The 14,309-nt window shown below is 39.7% G+C and overlaps 1 protein-coding gene across 2 annotated transcripts in view; it reads left to right on the top strand.

The window, feature by feature from the left end:
* The first annotated feature begins 453 nt into the window (after positions 1 to 453).
* Positions 454 to 14,309, top strand: part of INTS2 (integrator complex subunit 2) — a 45,234-nt gene continuing 31,378 nt past the window's right edge. Inside the window, exons 1-7 of one of the 2 annotated variants that reach the window (XM_027870527.1) lie at positions 454 to 563; positions 2,129 to 2,435; positions 2,988 to 3,126; positions 4,612 to 4,714; positions 4,978 to 5,091; positions 12,938 to 13,068; positions 13,317 to 13,490. In XM_027870527.1, the coding sequence (XP_027726328.1) occupies positions 533 to 563; positions 2,129 to 2,435; positions 2,988 to 3,126; positions 4,612 to 4,714; positions 4,978 to 5,091; positions 12,938 to 13,068; positions 13,317 to 13,490 (999 nt within the window). In that variant the 5' untranslated portion in view covers positions 454 to 532. Of the gene's footprint in view, positions 564 to 703; positions 793 to 2,128; positions 2,436 to 2,987; positions 3,127 to 4,611; positions 4,715 to 4,977; positions 5,092 to 12,937; positions 13,069 to 13,316; positions 13,491 to 14,309 lie in introns of those variants that run through there. The other variant, XM_027870528.1, reaches the window with a different exon arrangement.

The raw sequence follows: 14,309 nt of genomic DNA, 5'->3' as shown, positions 1-14,309 counted from the left end.
GAGGGAAAGCAGAGTAAAGGGGAAGGGGGAATTTGAGGAAGAGGTGGGAAAAGGGGGAGAGGAGGGACAAGAGCGAGGAAGACGAAGGGAGGGAGGTGGACGGAGAAGGAGGGGAAGGAAGGAGGAGGGAAGAGAGAAGGGAAAGGAGAAAGTGGAGAGAGGAAGGAGAAAAGGGGGGAGTAAAGAAAGAGGAGGGAGGAGAGGGGGAGAGAGAAAGGGAAGGAAGAAGGAGGAAGGGGAGAGAGGAGCAGAGGAAGAGAAAGAGAAGGGGGAGTGTAAGGAGGAGGGAAAAGACGAAGGAGGGACAGACGTAAAGAGAAGAGGGAAGGGATGGAGGGGAAGAGGAGGGAGAGAGGTGAAGGACGGCTACCAAAAAGAAGAGAAGGTAGAAGAATACCAGGGAGGAAGAAAGAGGGAGGAGCGAGCATCATCCCACTTCCTCTCGATCGCCACCATCCCCTCTTCCCCTCCCCCGCGCCTTCTTGCCCTTAACCTCCTACGGTGGCCGAGAACAGTCATTTCCCAGGGATGAATGAAGGTGCTGGGGGACGCGCGCTGCCTAGGTCGCTTCCACATTCCCCTCCCTCTTTTCCTCCCCCCTCCCTGGGTCTCCTCCCCACTTCTCCCTACCCTTTCCCCACCTAGGCCCGGTCTCCTTCTGGCGCCTGCGCCCCTGGGAGCGTGGGAGCGGCTGCGCGCGGCTCGGGCTCGAGGCTCGGGGATTCCGGACGCTGCTTAGGCTGGGCCCCGGCCCCGGGCCGCGCTCCTGATTGCGGCCGCGCTCTGCCTTAGGTAGCAGGGGTTCGGCGCGGGAGGCCGGTGGGGAGCACAGGGCCTCGGGCGCTTCTTGTCTTTAGATGGGGCGCCTCTGCAGGGCTCGGGCGAGGTCCTGGCCCGGGCCCACGGGAGCCCGGGGCGAGGATAGGAGAGGGGGAGGAGGAGGACGGTGGAGAGGGCGCGGGCCCAGCTCAGCGGCCCGGGCGGGGAGGGGGCGGGGCGGGCCAAGGGGAGGGCGAGTGCAGCAGCGCGGCGGCCTCGGGCCGGCCCCGAGCCTTCCCTTCCCTGCCTCGAGCTGGAGTCCCGGGAGGCTCCGGGAGGAGGGCGCCTGGAGCCTGGAGCCTCGCTCCCACAGCCTCCTGGAGGAGCCCAACCCCCTTCTTTACAGATGAGGAAAGTGAGGCCCAGGGTCGCTTCAAGCAGCAAAATACATGAGCTGCAATTCCAGTCCGGGGCTTCTGGCTCCAAATCCAATGTTCTTTCCATTTCCCCCGTGGAAATGAGGCGAAATGTAGAACATTAATGTATCGGCATTTATTTTTTATTTAGATGCCTTTTCTGAAAGGAGTGAACATTTGACTAGGATTAGAGCCCACTGCACTGTGGCAGTAATGTAAGGGGTGCGATAGAGTCCAGAAATTCTGAGTTCTGTTGCTGGGTTTTGATACTTAACTGCACTCAGGTGCCACTCAGCTTGAGGTCGTTGTTTGTGGATAGAATGCTGGACTGGGAATCTGAATTCTGCACCAGGCACTTAATTGCTCTGAGACGGTAGGCTGGTCGCATAACCCAACTAAGCCTTCTCTGTAAGGTGTTGGACCTGATGGCCTCCTAGGTTCCTTCAAATTCTATATTTAAGATCCTATGAGTTCTTCAAGCAGAACTTGGGTGTAGTGAAAAGAATTGGGTTCAAGTTCTACTTCTGAGGTTTATTCCTTCTGTGATCTTGGCCAAGTCACTTAACTTCTCTGATCCTCAGTTTCCTCAACTGTTAAATGAGGGGGTTGAACTGGATGGCCTCTGAGGGCCCTTCCAGCTCAAGACCTGCGACACTGTGACAAGGTGACACCTGTAGGTATAGAAAATGCAAGGCATTGTTCCTGTCTTAAAGCTTATATGGTATTCATTTTAATGATTTGGTACATTTACTTGACATATGTCGTATGTACTACGATTTCTTAACAGTTTTTTAGGTAGATAAATTGTTGTACCCAGTTACCCAGTGAAGCTCATGTCCCCTGTTCCCTTAGATTGTAGGTTACATTATCTCAGGCCTTTATGGAATTGCAGAATTATTTGGAACCATATAAATGGAGGTATCCACCAACTTATACTTCTTTTTCTTTATTAGGGTTAAGAGTGACGATGGCAGAGTGTACAAATCTTCAGTTTGTCAGCCCGTTTGCCTTTGAGGCAATGCAGAAGGTTGATGTTGTTCGTTTGGCCTCCCTCGGTGATCCAGAATTAAGACTTCTCCTGCCTTGTTTGGTGCGGATGGCACTATGTGCTCCAGCTGACCAGAGCCAAAGCTGGGCTCAGGATAAAAAACTTATTCTACGCCTTCTTTCAGGGGTGGAAGCTGTCAATTCCATTGTTGCATTGCTCTCTGTGGACTTCCATGCTTTGAAAGAAGATGCCAGTAAAGAGCAGCAGCTTAGGTAATGAATCCTTTGTCATGACTTGGGCTGTAGAACTTAGCTTGAAAAGGCCAAGGTCCTCCACTGTATCCTGGGCCATCTCCAGTTGTCCTGATCCATATCTGTCCACTGGACCCAGATGGCTCCAGAGGACAAAATGAGGCTTGTGACTTTGCACAGTGTTCCCTCACTTAAATCCAATTCACTTGCACGTCATGGCATCACCTCCCTGATGTCATGGTTCTCTTAGAGAAGGAAGGACAAAATAGCAAGTACCTTAGAGCTTTTTAAGATTTTAACAGGATGTAATTTTCAGAAAAGAGGAATACAGGGATTGAAACTATGCTGCTCTAATCCTGGGGTTTATGAAATAAATATATGGGTGATAATATGCAGTTTTTACCATAGATTTGTATTTGTTTTGAATTAGTGAAATGAGATTGGAGCTCAGAATTACTAGTAAAATTTAGATTTTCTTACTTTCTCTAGTTGCTTTTTAAAAACAAAATCTTTTCTTTGTTCTAATTTCCACAACATTGTTTGCTTAAAATTTTTTTTTGTATTCTTTACTAGGCATAAGTTTGGTGGAGGCAGTGGAGAGAGCATCTTGGTATCGCAGCTTCAACATGGACTGACATTGGAATTTGAACATAGTGATTCACCTCGTCGCTTGCGTCTTGTGCTTAGTGAACTTTTAGCAATAATGAACAAGGTGAATTTCTTCTGCTGGCAGCTAGAGACCCACTTGACATGATATTTCATTGATTTAGAGCTGAAAGGGAACACAGAGACCATTCAGTCCAATCCCCTCATTTTACAGATAAGGATACTGGGGCCCAGGGAGTTCAAATGACTTGCCCAAGGTCAGTTATTGATTTGAATGCAGATTCTCTGACTATGAAGACTGTGCTTTTTCCACTGTACCACACTGATGTGTAAGGTCAGTGATAACAGTGCTAGGCAGACTACCATTCTTTACTGTGTATTGTTCTGTTTTAAATCCACCAGGGCTTTTATCTCAGAGGCTAACAGTACTTCAAAATATTGTCTTACAACTTGTTCTTTCTTGCCTACTATCTTGCCTCATTTGTATCTATCTTTCTTCCTCCAATGCAGAGGATTATCAGACAATATTATTACTTTTCTGAAAAATCAACTGCTGTTTAGTGAGTGTGATGCTAATGTAAAATGTATGGGAAAGTCCATTATTTTAGGAACTGGCTACTTTGTTAAATTGTTACTTCATAATCACTTACATCAGTTTTGGTCCTGATTGCCAGAGGTAAAAATTGGTGAAGGCTGTTTTGTTAATCTGGGACCAAAATGACCAAATTCTACTAATTTCTTATTTTTCCCAAAGAAAATATTTTTAATTGTTGTATGTAGTCCGATTTAAGTGGTAGTTTTGTGTCATGATTTAAAACACGTTAATCTTTATAACACTTCTCAGTAGGAGCAGGTTGGTTTTCTGTTTTACTTAATTTTTAGTACTGCAGCAATATAAAGCTTTTTCTCCTTACATATTTTTCTTTTTGAATTCAGTTTATGATGCTGATCAAATAAAGTAATCTATCCTCCATTAATTGTAGTATTTAGATGGAAGGTTTGTTTTCTCACTTCTCTTTACGTGAAATATGATAACAAAACTGAATCGGAAGAATATTGAATTCATTTTAAAATAATCATTTGTTATTGTTAAGTTCTAGTTCTTAAGTAAATGTATATCCTTTGTGTCATTTTATAAGGGAATTTGAATTTGGATTTGTTCTCTTTATGTGTCACTTTAAAGCTTTTAAGTTGTTAGTCTAAAATTGAAACATGCTACTTCAGGTAGCGTTCTTGGTCCATGGATGTGTCTCATCAGTTTGCAGAGGGTTCCTGTTCTTTTCAGTTTTTTTTTGCGCTACCCAGTAGGTAGTTACTTGAAATACAGTTGTTGAGTTTGATACTGACATGCATAAACAGTTATTCCTGTTTTCTTCAGGTGACTTTTTAATTGTTTTCATGTGGTTGAAATTTATCATATTCTGATTAATATCAGTGAACAGATATTTATTTGGAGGGCACATAACGATCTTTTGAGTATTTAGGATACATATTAATGGATAGAAACAATCCTCAGTCTTAAGGAACTTAATTCCTTAGCTACAATTTATAGACTTATTAGCTTACTTGGAATTTTGTATCTTTTTTGTAGGTTTCTGAGTCCAGTGGAGAGTTCTTCTTTAAATCTTCTGAGCTTTTCGAGAGTCCAGTCTATTTGGAGGAAGCTGCAGATGTGCTTTGTATTTTACAAGCAGGTACTGTGCTAAGATACGTTTCAGAAATAGTTTATTTTTCAGTGATACAGTGTAACATTTCAACCTTGAACATTATATTATTTTCAAATTGCCACCCATAATATTTATTTTAAATGACCAAAATAGGAAAGTTTATGAGATGATAAACTTTCTAAGTCTATCTAAATTTAGGTCACATCAGCTGAAGGTGTTCACTGTCTAATTTATTGAAATATTACGTATCGCTCATTTTATTAACTGAAACACACCTTGTTTACCCACAGAGCTTCCTTCTCTACTTCCCATAGTTGATGTAGCTGAAGCCTTGCTACATGTTCGAAATGGATCCTGGTTCCTGTGTCTCTTAGTGGCCAATGTCCCTGATAGTTTTAATGGAGGTAGGTAGATCTTATAAAATGGGATATTAAATTTTTTTCATTGGATAACTCAAAGGCTTGATTTTTTTTTTTAGTTACAGAAAAACATTAATGGAGATTTCATTTGAGTATTCTTAGAAATTACGGCCATTTTAGATACTGGGCTATAAGCCCAGTAATGGATTCTCTAGTTCAAAAGGTATGGTCATTTAGGAAATTTAGACAGTTGCAATTTTGAAATTTTAGAAAGGTATTTTTAGGTCAACTGAAGAGTAGCCTGAGACAGCATGTAATCAGAAATACCGGGAAATATATATTTTCTGTAAATTCTCTTTTTCATCATTGCTGCTGCCTTGCAGTCAAAGCAAGTTTAGAATAGAAAATGAGGGAGACCAGCTTTCTTGATATCTCTATTTTAGATTAATAATGACTGGAAGCTATTCTTTATTGAGTTATTTACTTCATGCAAGGTGATAAGTACTCTGAATTGGTTTTCTTAAGGCTTTATTTCAGAATCAATATTGCAACAAATTGTTGGTAGTTTTAGCTAAAAGGTCAGGGACTGGGTGAACCTTTTTGAGATTGACCAGTCTCCCAAGCCAGTCAAATCAACCTTCGGTCAAATGATTGAAGGCATTTATGTTGAATGTTATCAGGGAAAGAGTTCCTTTTGCTATGAATTGTTTTTGTCAGAGAAATCTGATACAAAGATTTTTTTTTCCTATTCTGTTGCTCCTTTCTTATCCTAGGTTTATTAATTTTGTCTGTGCAGAAGTTTTTCAGTTTCATGTAATCAAACTTATCTATTTTATCTTTTGCAATTTCCTCTAATTCTTGTTTTGTTAAGAATGTATCTCCTACCCATAGCTGTGGGAGGTATGGATAATTATTTGACAAACAGTCCTGTGTAGTGTATTTGCAGATAGAAAGATGAAACAAGATAGATTTGATCTTTAAAGACTTACAGTTAGTAGTAGGAGTAAGAAATATATACTGATAACTTTAATATGTTAGAATCTAAGTGAATAGTAATTAGAGTGCTATGTAGGAGTGAGTGATCATGACTTCCGGTTTCATCCCTCTTCAAACTTTGCATTAATTTTTTTTTTTGCATGACTCTTGACCCCCTGCTTTCAGCTGAAAATCTTGCCTCATATTTTTTTTTTCCCCGAGGCAATGAGGCAGTTGGGGTTAAGTGACTTGTCTAGGGTCATACAGCTAGTGTCAAGTGTCTGCTCTGAGACTGGATTTGAACTCAGGTCCTTCTGACTCTAGGGCTGGTGCTCTATGTACTGCGCCAACTACCTGTGCTGTTGCCTCATATTTTAATGAAAAAATTGAGGCCAGTTCTCTGAGAGCTGCTTCTTCTCCTTTCTTCCTCTTCTCACATCACCCATAGGTACCTTCTGCCATTATTTCCTTCTTCACTCTGTCTCGTGAAGAGGTAGCACTTCTTGCCAAATCTTATCTACATGTACAAGCGATCTCATTCCAGCCTGTCTTCACCAGCAAATTGCCTTTATCATATTTATTCTCTCACTTGTTTTGACTCTCTCCCTGTCTACTGGCTGCTTTCCTACTGCCTGCAAATATGTCTATGTCTCGCTTATTTTCAAAAAACCTTCACTTGACCTATCCATCCTTAATAACTATTGTCCTAAATCTCCTGCCTTTTTGTAACTAGCTTTCTTGAGAAGGCCTTCTATCTATAATAGATGCCTCCATGTCCTTTCTTCTCAATTTCTTCTTAATTTTCCACAGTCTAGTTTCCCACCTCATCATTCAACCAAAATTATTTTCTCCATAGCTACCAAGGATTTTTTCTTTTTTTTCTTTTTTCAACTTATTATTTTATATAACATTCTTTTCTTTTTAAATTTAGAGTTCCAAATTCTCTCTCTCCCTCCCACCCCATTCCCCACCTACTGACAATGTAAGCAATATGATATCAATTATACATGAGAAATCATGCAAAACATTTCCAAATTAACCACATTAAAAAAAAAACCAAGAAAAATAAAGAAAGTGAGAAAATTATACTTCAGTTTATATTCATAGTTCATCAGTTCTATCTGAAAGTAGATAGCATTTTTTCACCATGAATCTTTTGGAATTGTCTTGGATTGTTTTGATCAGAGTAACCAAGTCTTTCACAGTTGATCATTATTACAACATTGGTATTACTGTGCACAATAATCTCTTGGTTCTTCTCCCTTTACCTCTGTTCGTATAGGCCTCGCCATGTTTTTCCTGAAACTACCCCCCTTATCATTTCCCACAACATAATAGTACTCCATCATAATCACATGCTGCAATTTGTTCAACCATTCCCCAGTTGATGAGCATCTCTTAGATTTCCAGTTCTTTGGCACTACAACAATTGCTGCTATAAATATTTTTGTGCGTATCGGTCCTTTTCCTTTTTCTTTAGTCCCTTTGGTATACAGACCTAGTAGTGGTCTTACTGGGTCAAAGGGCATGCAAAGTTTTATAGCTCTTTGGGCCTAGTTCCAAATTGTTCTCAAGAATGCTTGAACCAGATCACTACTTCCCCCAACAGTTCATTACTGTACCTATTTTTCCTTCTTCCCCTCCAGCATTTATCATTTCTGATAGGTGTGAGGTGGTACCTCAGAGTTGTTCTAATTTGCCTCTTTCTAAACAATAGTGACTTAGAGCATTTTTTTCATGTAACTACAAATAGCTTTGATTTCTTCTTCTGAAAACTGCCTGTTTATATCCTTTGACCATTTGTCAATTGGGGAATGGCTCTTATTTTTATAAATTTGACCTAGTTCTATTCTCACTATATATTTGAAAAATGAGAACTTTATCAGAGAAACTTGCTATAAAAATTCTTGTCTTTGGTATCTTTTAGCAAAATGTAGTTTCTCTGATTATCTCTTTTAATTAGGTCTGTTTTTGCTTTTGCTTTGTCTGAGATCATGGTTGTTACCCTTGCCCTTGAAGCATATTAGATTCTGCTGCAGCCCTTTATTTTAACTCTGTGTGTCTTTCTATTTCAAGTGTGTCTCTTGTAAACAACATATTGTTGGATTATGGTTTCTAATCCATTCTGCTGTTTCCATTTTATGAGTGAATTCATCCCATTTGTAATCACAATTATGATTACTAACAGTATATTTCTTTCCATCCCATTTTCTTCTGTTTGTTTTTTTCTTTGTCTCTTGTCCATCCTCTAAAGTCTATTTTGTTTCTAACCACTGCCTCCCTTAATCTGCCCTCCCTTTTATCGTAACTCCACCAACCCTTTTTCTATACACATCTGAGTGTGTGTGTGTGTGTGTGTGTGTGTGTGTATATATACACAATATATTCTTCCTTCTTTGAACCAATTCTGATGGGAATGAAATTCAAGCATAGCCCATCCACTCTTAACCCCACCCATTTTCCTCTTCACTGTATAAGCTTTTCCTTGCATGCCTCTTTTAATGTGAGAAAATTTTCCCCATTCTACCTCTCTCTTCCCACTTCTCCCAGTGTATCCCCTTCATTTTTTTTTGGAGATCATTTCAACATAATTGACTCACATCTATGCCCTCTCTCTATGTAAACTCCTTTTAACTGCTCTAATAATGATAAAGTCTTGGGAGTTACATGTATCATCTTCCCATATAGGAATGTAAATAGTTTAACTTTATTGATTCACTTACTCTTTCATGTTTCCATTTGTATGCTTCTCTTGAGTCTTATGTTTTAATGTCAGTTTTTCTATTTAGTTTTGGTCTTTTTATCAGGAATGCTTGAAAATATTCTGTTTGATTAAATGTCCATTTTGTTCCCCTGAAGGATTATATTCAGTTTTGCTGGGGGAGGTTATTCTTGGTTGTAATCCTAGCTCCTTTGCCATCTGAAATATCATATTCTAAGCCCTGTGCTCCTTTAATGTGGAAGCTGCTTGTGTGATCCTGACTGTGGCACTATGATATTTGAATTATTTGTTTCTGGTTACTTGAAGTATTTTCTTCACCTTGGAGCTCTGGAATTTGTTTGTAATATTCCTGGAAGTTTTCATTTTCTCTTTCAGTCTCTTTCAGGTGGTAATCCATGGATTCTTTCCATTTCTGTTTTATCCTCTGGATCTAAGATATCAGGGCAGTTTCCCTTGATAATTTCTTGAAATATGATGTCCAGGCTCTCTCTTTGGTCATGACTTTCTGGTAGTGCAATAATTCTTAAATTAACTCTCTTTTTTCTGTTTTCCAGGTCATTTGGTTTTCCTGTGAAATATTTCACATTTTCTTCTATTTTTGTGTTCTCTTGACTTTGTTCTATTGTCTCTTGATATCTCATGGAATCACTAGTTAGCTTCCACTTTCTCAATTCTAATTTTTAAGGAATTCTTTTTTTTTTTCTTTTTTGGCTAGGCAGTGGGGTTAAGTGACTTGCTCAGGGTCACACAGCTAGTAAGTGTCAGGTGTCTGAGGTCAGATTTGAACTCAGGTCCTTCTGACTCTGGGGCCAGTGTTCTATCAACTGTGCCACCTGCCTGCCCCAGGAATTATTTTCTTTAGTGAGATTTTGTACCTTTTCTTCTACTTGACCAATTCTGTTCTTTAAGGAGTTCTTTTCTTCGGTGAATTTTTATGCCTCTTTTACCATTAGGCCAATTCTTTTCTTTTTAAGGTGTTATTTTTTTCAGTTTTTTTTTGTGCCTCTTTTACCAAATTGTTAATTCTTTTTTCATAATTTTCTTATATCACTCTCATTTCTTTTCCCAATTTTTCCTTTACCACTCATCTCTTTCTTTAACTCTTCCAGGAATTCTTGTTGGGTTTTGAGTTCATTTAGCACTTTTTTCTTTGAGGCTTTTTTTTTGTAGCTGTTTTTACATTGTTGTCTTCTTATAAGTTTATGTCTTGGTCTTCCTTGCTACTATAGTAGCTTTTTATCGTCAAATTCCCTTTTTGTTGTTTGCTCATTTTCCCTGTGTATTTCTGTACTTTAAATTTTATGTTATAGTTGGTTTCTGCTCTCCTGGGGATGGGGAGGCACTGTACTAAGCTTCAGGCTTTCTTGTGCTGCTGTTTTTAGAACTAGGCCCCTGGTCGCCTGCACCTGAAAGCACTAGTGCTCTCTTTGCCTCGGAATTGCAACTAGAACCCCTATTCCCTTGTGACCGGCCGCCAGTGTTTCTCTTCACCCTGGAACTGCATCCCAGAATGTGTATGGACAGTAGACTTGCCAATCAATGCCAGTTCTATCCAGTGCCAGCAGGGGTTTCCCTGTAATTTCTTTCTGACCAGTTTTCTAATCCCCTTAGTGTCTCTGGGCTAAAAACTCCTGAAGCTGCTGTTGATGTGACCTTGTGTGGGCTCCAGACAAATTTCTACCCTGATGTCACAAATTCTTCCTGCTCACCTAAGTTTTCTTAGGCTGGAAAAATGTCTCACCCTGCTGCTCCAAAATTTGTTTTGAGGCATTATTTTTAATTTGTTTGGAAAGGAATATTGAGAGAATTCATCTAGGTTGCCTCTAACCTGTCATCTTGTCTCCACCCCCAGTGATTTCTTAATTGCCAGATCTGATGGCCTTTTCTTCTCATCATTCTTGACCTCCAAAGCCTTTGACACTGTTGATCACCCTCTTCTTGAAATTCTCTTCCATCCAAGTTTTCAGGATGTTACAGTCTTCTGATTCTCTCGCATATCTAATTGCTCCTTCTCAATGTTATTTGATGGATCTTCATCCAGGTCATGATAATCATATGTATCCTGATGGGCCCTCTTCTCCCTCTATACTGTTTTACTTGTTGATCTCATTAGATCCCACTGATTCAGTTGTCATCTCTATGCTGCTGGATTCTCAAATCTAGCCCTAACCTGTTTGCTGACCTCCAGTGTTTTTTTTTTTAATTTTTAATTAATTTATTTTGAATTATCAACAATCGCTTCCATAACCTTTTGAGTTTTAAATTTTTCTCCCTCCCCACCTCCCTCCCCAAGATGGTGCGCAATCTGATATAGGCTATACATACATATTCCTATTAAACATATTTTCACATTAGTGATGTTATAAGTAAGAATTAGAACCAATAGGAGGAACCACCAGAAAGAGGAAACAAAGCACAACAGAAGAAAAAGAAATAGCAAATAGTATGCTTCGATCTGCATTCTAACTTCATAGTTCTTTCTTTGGATGTGGATTGCATTTTCCAACATGAGGCCTTTGGAGATGTCTTAGATCCTTGTATTGCTGAGTAGAGTTAAGTCTATCGATATTAGTCATCGTACAGTGTGGCTGTTACTGTGTACAATGTTCCCCTGGTTCTGCTCATTTCACTCAGCATTAGACCATGCAAGTCTTTGTGGGTTTTTCTGAAGTCAGCCTGTTCATCATTTCTTACTGCACATTAGTATTCCATTACATTCATATACCACAACTTGTTCAGCCATTCCCCAATTGATGGGCATCCTCTCAATTTCCAATTCTTTGTCACCACTAAAAGAGCTGCCATAAATATTTTTGTACATGACCTCCAGTCTTGTATTTCCAGCTGCCTACCAGATATCTCAAACTGAATATCCTTTAGATGTATTAAACTCAGCATGTCCAGAATTGAATTTATCTTTCCAAACCCTGTCCCATTCTTAACTTGCTTATTGATGTGAGGGTGCCATAATCCTCCTAGTCATCGCTCAACTTAGACGTTATCCTTGATTCCTCACTCTTAGTTCCTATTTGTAATTTCTTTCTAAGACCTGTCAATTTTACCTTTGTAACGTCATTAGCATGTGACACTTTCTCCTCTGACACTTCATTTCCCTGGTTCAGAAACTGATCACTTTAGTACATTGACTTTAGCAATGGCTTGTCAGTAGGTTTTCCTGCTACAAGTCTCTCCCCCCTGTAATCCATTCTCCACACACTTGTGATAATGATCTCCTAAAGTCCAATGACTCCCTGTCATCTCTGGGATCAATGATAAAATCCACTTTTTGGCATTGAAAGACTTTGATAACTTTGTCTCCCCTCCTCCTTACTTTTCTAGTCTTCTTATACCTTAGAACCCTCATCCCCAGTACTGTTACGCTTAGTGATATTGGCCTTTTTGCTGTTCCCCATGTAAGACTGAATTTCCCATCTCCAGTCATTTCACTTAGCTTTTCACCATGCTCTCCCACCTCATTTCTACCTCCTGGCTTTCTTCATGTCCTAGCTAAAATCCCGCCTACAAGAAGCCTTTCCCATTTCCCCTTTATTCTAGTGTCTTACCTTTGTTGATTGTTCCCAATTTGTTTTGTATATTGCTTATTTGTACATAGCTGTTTTCATGTTGTTTCCCCTTTTTAGACTGTGAGCTTCTTGAGAGCAGGGCTTGTCTTTTACCTTTCTTTGTATCCCCAATGCTTTGCACAGTGCCTCGCACAAAGTAGGTGTTTTATTAAATGTTTATTGACAGACTGAGGAAAGGCTTTATGAAGGAGGTTGCATCTGAGCTGAGATAGAGATAGTAGGAAGAGTTGGGAATGAGTATTCCATTCAGGCTTGGGTGACTATGGGCAAAAGCACAAAGATAGGAAAGGGCAAGAAGTCAGGAAACAGCAAGTAATCCATTTTGTCTTGAATAATGTGTGAGAGGAATAGAGTACAATAAGACTGGAAAAAGTAGGTTGAAGCCAGATTTCAGAGAACTGTGAATGTTAGGCTAAGGAGTTTTTAATTTCATAAGCATTAGGGAGCTTCTTAAGGCAGCCTTCAAAGATTGCTGATGCTTGGGGCTATTTTTGCTTTTCTTTGTATCTCATGAGCTTACTATGCCTTGTACATAGTAAGCCCTTAAATACCTGTTGGCTATGTTAAATAGCTTATGAAGTTGAACTGATTGAGTCTTCTTAATGTTCAGTTTGTAGAGGATTGATTAAGAATGGTGAACGGCAAGATGAGGAAAGCCTGGGTGGACGGCGTAGGACAGATGCCCTACGTTTCTTATGTAAAATGAACCCTTCTCAGGCTCTGAAGGTCCGAGGCATGGTGGTAAGAGACATGATTTTTGATGGGATAAAGGGAATGAAACAGGTCTTTAAATAGGTAGTATTCTGCCATTGGTGAGAGCAAAGACTTTTCTCCAGGTAGTCTGAGTGCTCATCTTTGGAATTGGGTGCGATTTCCTTTGTATTCATTTCACCTTTCTCTCTGAACCTTTGTTTTTTGGGAAATCTAACCCCAGGCTTGCCAGTCCTAGTTGCCATACATTGACCTTGGTTTGTTTTTTGTGCTTTTAGGTAGAGGAATGCCACCTGCCAGGCCTTGGAGTAGCTTTAACATTGGATCATACTAAGAATGAAGCTTCTGAAGATGGAGTGAGTGACCTGGTTTGTTTTATTAGTGGTTTGTTGCTTGGCACAAATGCAAGAGTTCGGACTTGGTTTGGAACTTTTATTCGAAATGGACAGCAGGTAAGAAACACTGGGAAGTGAGAATTAAGAGCTCAGAATTTATTAGGGGCTGCTGAAAGGGAAAAAACATATCTACTTTGAAAGTGGTGATTTTTTTCAAAATAAATTATTATGGTGCATTTGCTTAAGACTTTAATACTTCTAAAATGCATTATAGTGTTTAAAGTTTTTCTCCAACAGTTCTTATACAACTCTCTCCAAACCCAATAATGGCTAGTTGTCATAGATCAGTCTTCAGTATAATAGCTGCTCATTAACTCGGTGTAATGGTAAAAAGTTAAACTTATTAATTATGATTCCACTAATTGGATATTGTAATAATTTAATGGAGCCTGGGCTGATGCAAACTGGGCAATGCAGATGTTCACATTTTGATACTACCATTTTTAAAATTTTTTATTTTATTTATTTCTTTTTTGGTGAGGCAGTTGGGGTTAAGTGACTTACCCAGAGTCACACAGTTAGTAAGTGTTATGTGTCTAAGGCTGGATTTGAACTCAGGTCCTTCTGACTCTAGGGCCGGAGCTCTATCCACTTTGCCACCTTGCTGCCACCCTACCATTTTTTTTTTTAAATAAGAAAAGGTTTCATAGAAAGTTGCATTGGAACACACACTTTTGTTGTGTATTTTCTTTTTAAAAATTTAGTTTTGGGGCAGCTAGGTGGCGCAGTGGATGGAGCACTGGCCCTGAAGTCAGGAGGACCTGTGTTCAAATCCGGCCTCAGACCAAACACTTGACACTTGCTAGCTGTGTGACCCTGGGTAAGACACTTAACCCCAATGCCTAAAAAAGAAAAAAAAATGTAAAAAAAAAATTA

Source organism: Vombatus ursinus, unplaced genomic scaffold (assembly GCF_900497805.2).
Source record: "Vombatus ursinus unplaced genomic scaffold, bare-nosed wombat genome assembly UNPS02014797.1, whole genome shotgun sequence".
Lineage (NCBI taxonomy): Eukaryota > Metazoa > Chordata > Mammalia > Diprotodontia > Vombatidae > Vombatus > Vombatus ursinus.
The sequence above is the reverse complement of the archived record's forward strand: the minus strand, read 5'-3'. Positions and strand labels throughout refer to the sequence as shown.